This window comes from Chiloscyllium plagiosum, chromosome 6 (assembly GCF_004010195.1).
Source record: "Chiloscyllium plagiosum isolate BGI_BamShark_2017 chromosome 6, ASM401019v2, whole genome shotgun sequence".
In the NCBI taxonomy this organism is placed as follows: Eukaryota; Metazoa; Chordata; class Chondrichthyes; order Orectolobiformes; family Hemiscylliidae; genus Chiloscyllium; species Chiloscyllium plagiosum.
This window is the reverse complement of record NC_057715.1, coordinates 102,605,045-102,611,044: the sequence shown is the minus strand read 5'-3', so window position 1 is coordinate 102,611,044 and position 6,000 is coordinate 102,605,045. Positions and strand designations below refer to the sequence as shown.

General features: G+C 40.8%; 1 protein-coding gene across 3 annotated transcripts in view; it reads left to right on the top strand.

Moving 5' to 3' along the window:
- Positions 1-6,000, top strand: part of oca2 (oculocutaneous albinism II) — a 526,553-nt gene that overhangs the window by 423,603 nt on the left and 96,950 nt on the right. For all 3 annotated transcript variants that reach the window (XM_043692287.1, XM_043692289.1, XM_043692288.1), the window contains exons 20-21: positions 1,150-1,209; positions 5,445-5,549. In XM_043692287.1, coding sequence (XP_043548222.1) covers positions 1,150-1,209; positions 5,445-5,549 — 165 coding nt within the window. The remainder of the gene's footprint in view (positions 1-1,149; positions 1,210-5,444; positions 5,550-6,000) is intronic.

The following is a 6,000-nucleotide window of genomic DNA, read 5'->3' as shown; positions in this document are numbered from 1 at the left end:
ACCTCAAATCCCCCAACCCTGGCAACATCCTTGTACATCTTTTCTGAACCCTTTCAAGTTTCACAACATCTTTCCAATAGGAGGAAGACCAGAATTGCACGCAATATTCCAACACTAGCCTAACCAATGTCCTGTACAGCTGCAAATGACCTTCCAACTCTTGTACTCAATACTCTGACCAATAAAGGAAAGCATACCAAACGCCTTCTTCACTATCCTATCTACCTGTGACTCCACTTTTAAGGAGCTATGAACCTATACTCCAAGGTCTCTTTGTTCAGCAGCACTCCCTAGGACCTTACCATTAAGTGTGTAAGTCCTGCTAAGATTTGCTTTCCCAAAATGCAGCACCTCGCATATATCTAAATTAATCTCCATCTGCCACTTCTCAGCCCATTGGCCTATCTGACCAAGATCCTGTTGTAATCTGAGGTAACCTTCTTCGCTGTCCACTACACTTCCAATTAGATAAAAAATAGAAAACTTATCATGATGGGGATGAGTTGACCAGTGATAACCTTAGCTGGGTCATAACAAAATTACGACAAAATGTTCACATCTCATTAAAGAACATTCTGGAGAAATTTAGAGTTTGGCCCATTAAAAATTAAGTTAAATAGCATTGATACAATACAAATAGATTGAGAATGGGGTGAAAAGGCTGGCAAAAAAAATGTGCTACCATTCTGCTGAAACCATTTTAAATCTCTACTTTCACAATTCATAACACGGCAAGAGAGCTATTGCTGAAATCTGAGCTGCTTTAACACTATTTATTATAGATTGTTTCAGCTGAAACTCTGAAGTAATGCTTGTACCAAGAAGCTTCTAATTCCATGCAAGCTGCCAGAAGCTTATAAAACCAAATAAGAATCAAAATCTAAAAAAGATAATAATTTTGAAGGAGGCCTCTTAAATCAAAAGTCAGGAAGCTGTTATATCTGTTCTGAATGGGATACCTGTTATCCAACTGTGTTTGTGTTCAAGTATCAATAGAAATATGTCATTAAATGGAGCAACTTTTCCTGATGTATGAGTACTTCTTTGCTGAACTATTGTGTGCAGAGTGAGCTATCATATTTGTTTTTCATCTTCTCTTGACTCTGCGTGTGACTTGCATTTTCTCTCATTTTAACATTTCTCTTCCAGGCACTGGCTAACTTGCAATTGATTGACTACATTGGAGAGCAAACAGCCACATTGATAAAGGTAACCTTGGGAAGGAGCACAGAGGAACCCATTTGTTGCTTCTTACCTTCACAATCCAAAGGCTGATTTACCCGATGGTTACTATTATTTATGGATCCCATTTGTGGAGAATGAGTTTGTAACAATTGTAAGCAGCAGTTATCCCCAACATCTGTGAGAATGCCTACGAGCTATGCCAGCTGTGTCTCAGTTGGTATCGCTTGTGCATCTTATGCCCACAAGAGGGAATGGATTGGCATCCAAAACCCGAGCTCCCTGGATGATGTAACGATGTGGACATTAAAATGAAACAGAAAATCTAGACCCAGGATAAATTCCAGGTTCATTATTCAGTTGAGAATTTGGATAAATACAAAGATGGCAGAGAAAAACTGAAGCTAAATGAGGAGTGTATGAGAACAGAGTGATCTTCTAATGGAGCAGGAGTTATTAACTGAGCGTTACATCTGTCTTTGCTAAAGACAAGGATGCTGCCAGTGGCAGTGTATGATAAGTTAGTAAAGGTATTGGATTAGAAATAAACAGATTGAGAGGAGCATTTAAAAATATTGGCGGTGCTCAAAGTCAAAACATCATTCAGTCCATTGGCTGCTGGGAAATGTCAGGGTGAGTGTCCTCAGAAACTTCAATCAACTTTGGTGCTATAGACCAGACCAGACCCCAACAAAATATTCCAAGAAGGTGGCCTAGACTCGAACATTTTTCTATCTTTAAAGGCAAATATGAATGCCTGCTCCTAATGGAATGTGACTGCTCAAACTACTCGACATTAAGCAAAATACAATATATTTAAACACTGTCATTGCAAACAGTTGACAACCAAAGAAAGAGGAATTTAGAATAACTTAACTCTATCAGAAAACTTTACAGAATAATAGATGCAGTAATTATTACTAATTATGGTGGCTCAGCGGTTAGCACTGCTGCCTCACAGCGCCAGGGACCCGGGTTCGATTCCAGCCTCGGGAGACTGTCTGTATGGAGTTTGCACATTCTCCCCGTGTCTGTGTGGGTTTCCCAGAGACGTGCAGGTCAGGTGAATTGGCCATGCAAAATTGCCCATAGTGTTAGGTGCATTAGTCAGAGGGAAATGGGTCTTGGGCGGGGAGGGTTAACTCTTTGGTGTGGACTTGTTGTCGCTGAAGGACCTGTTTCCACACTGTAGGGAATCTAATCTAATCAACCGGTTCCAATGTAGTAACATCCCATAAACACAGCCCTTGATGTAAAGAAAAAATCAGACATAGATTCTCACATATAGTTCTCCAATCCAGGAGAAAGAAAAAACACCAAGAGAAGATTCAGAGAGAGTAGCAGCCAGGAAGCTCCCAACTCTGTTGAGACCTCAATTGCTTCGGCTTAAAGCTCGACCTAAAGACCCAGGATTCCTGACCTGTAAGAGTTGGCCACACCCATTCAGGCTGTTTTTAAAAAAAAAACCCAAGGCCTCCCAAGCTGTTTACTATAGTGGTTCTGGCAGACTGCCTCTGTCTTGCTTCAAAACAAAGGACAAAATAACATATTAAAGTCCCTGCGTCGTCACATTGGTCAGGTGATGTGTTGCAGTTACAGCATGTGGGAGCTGCTGGATGTGAAGTTGATCCACAATGGACACTGACCTCCCCTCAAAATATTGAGGGCAGTATCAGATTGAAAGGAAAACAAGAATGTGGCAAGGATTACTGGTAAACTGTAGGGATCAGGAAAATTTTAAAAGCCAATAAAATTTGTCTTAAAGTAAATTGAGGGACCAAAATAAACTATGAGGGCAAACTGGCAAATAATGGAAAAACCGACAGTTAGAAATTCTTTAATTATCTAAAAAGGACAAAAAAGGCCAGAGTGAACAGAGGCAACTCTGAGACCAGGGTGGGAAAATTATTAATGGAAATGCAGGAAATGGCAGAGGAGTTGAATAAATGCTTTGTATCAAAGTTAGCTCATAGCATTCCAGAATTACTAAATAATCAAGGGGCTAAAAGGGGGAGGAACTAAACACAATAACTATCATTGCAGGCAAAAACATGCAAGGGTTATTAGTAGGGTTAAAGGTCTGTAAATCTCCTGGAATTGATGGGTTCCACCCTCGGCTTTTGAAGGAAGTAGTTACAGAGGTAGAGGATGCAGTGTAATAACCTTCCACGAATCCTTAGATTATATCTGGATTTCCAGAAAGTGTTCATTAAGGTACTGTATAAATGGGAAGTAAGATAAGGCTTCATTGGAAATGAGCAGGGGTGAGGTTGAGACATCAGAAGGAGGACACAAACTCCTAAATACACCATTTACCCATCAAGTATCACCTGTCCCATCTGTGGCATAGGCTGCAGATCTTGTTGTGGACTTACCACCCATTTGAGAATGCATCTATTCAAAGTGAGAGCAAGTAATCCTCAAGCTAGAGGGTCTGCTTCTGAAGGAGAAGACTAGCTTCTGTAGAATGCACCAATCTTTGACACATCAGTGCTTGCGTAAATCAGCTCGCCAGATGGCATATTGCAACAGTGATGCTAGAGAACCTTCATAAATTAACACCATTCCAATGTGCAATTTCCTTTGCACTTGCTTGTTAATTTCAGGTCAATTTCACAAGTTTGGTGATCTTTGTGTACCTGGTAGCAACATTGAACATCAGTAAGTGGTCTCAGGGCAATAATTAATGCTTGGACAAGGATGGCTGAGTCACAAACAGTGTGATGTACAGCACGGAGGTTATGACATTGCATCTTTAAACTTCCTGCCACATGCATTTTATAAAGGTCATTTTCTTTGCAAATTAAAAGCAAGAGAAGTTTCTTGCCAGCATTCCTGTGGCTGGTGAAAAATAATTGTGGTCAGCTGGGATCAGATTAATTAAAATATTTAAGGAGAGCTCTTGGCATTTTCTCTGCCTTTGAGAGCATCTGTTTGGCTGTGAGAGAAATGTAAGGCCTTCGTTTGAGTCCTTCCTGGTATGTAGTTAAAATGGCAACATTAACTTACATCCTATGACCAAGGTCCTTTGTATTCCACAGATATTTTGACCTGCATTGTCCATGTTTTCATAACTAAGAAGTCAATAAAGCCAGATTGTTTTAAAAAGTTAAATTTTTAACACCACTGATACTTAATAAACACTGAAATGCTCCAATAAAGGCTTATTAGTTTTGTTTTCGAGTCCCACAAAATGTTAAGGGCTAGAAAAATGTACTTATGATGCAGCTTGTCACTTATATTTCCAGTCGAGTTTATGATTGCATATTAATTCTCGATTTTTTTCAGCTATAGTTCTATATAGTGCAGGATTATTTTTACTTAAACTCTTCTTATCAACTGAATGTACTCTTCATACATTTCACGCCCAGATCTAACTTTGGATTCCACTACATTAATGTAACAGCACCTTAATCTTTCCAGAGTACAGTAAAGTTTTGCAGATACTGGAAACCTGAAGTAAGGGAGAACTCCCAGCACATCAGGTCAAATACTTTAATCCAATAGAGTTGTGATGAAAAGTAATCTATCTGAAAGACTGGGCTCGATTTTCAATTGCTGATTGAAGTGGCAATGGGTGTGGGTGTGATTTAAAAATTGCATTGCCTGAGGGTTGGCAAAATAACCTGCTGGTTCCAGGGCAGTTTGCAATATACAGATATTTTCCGAATCAAATTTTTAAGAGATGTTATGTTACATTGCTGGAATGGGTAAGACTTGACCCTAGGCATCCTGGCTCAGAGGAATGGACATTGTAAATTGCAGCACAGTGACAAAGGGACCTGCTTGCTACAATCACAGACCCCTTAAGCTTGTTAAGGAGCCTGTGCAGAACAGACTGGGGTTTGCAGTTTTTTAACAGATGAAGCCAGTCTAGTGCATGTCAGTGCGCAGTTACCACAGGATAACATAGAATTTGCTCCCACCTGTTTCTTTGTGGAATTTGTGCGTTCAACCAGCGCTGGGTGGAGCACTGCGACTTAACTTGGAAACCATGACCACGCAGTGCCACCTCTTGTCTCCTCACCCGCTGCTGAGTTACCAGCTCTCCGTGCCAAGGCCACAGTGCCCCCCAACAGTTGCTGTTTGCATTTGCCAGGCAGGCAGCTCTCTCACCACCTGTAGCCACACAGTGACTCTGATTGGACAGCAGGAGAGGTCGACACCCAATCAGCTCATTTACTTTCAAGAATATGTTATGATTATGTAGTGTAATTTTTCTCTGCTAACATTCCCTTTGTTAAAATTTTCTCTCCAAACAGTCTGTTCCAGAAGAACAACGGCTTTCCATCGCTTTAATCCTAGTCATTTGGGTTTCTTCTCTGGCCTCGTCCCTGATAGATAATATCCCTTTCACAGCCACTATGGTAAGTCAGTTCGAGAGTGATGGATAATACAAGCATACAAGTTCCAAAGTGAATCGTCCAGCATGGGCAACATCGACATAGCCATTCAATCAGCGCTCCTATTTATCTCTCCACGTTTACCTCCTACACAGGGAAGCTTTCATCTGCTTCTGCCCCTTTCAAGCACTGTAGAATATTTGAAATACTTTAAAAATAAATTGGGACAAACCAGCTGCTCTGCCCACCAGTGAGACCAGAATGTTTCCCATTACTCAGTGAGGTCTGGAAAGCACTGACTGAGAGTGTGATGATGGCAGATTCAATTTATTGTGATGTGACTATTGGACACAGGCTTCTCGGGCCTGGCCAGCATTCATTCTGATTGCTCAGAAGGCTGTTAAGAGTCAACCATTGAGATAACTGCAAAGAGGCCGGTATCCTGTCACTAAGTCACCCTTTATTGATGTGGCAC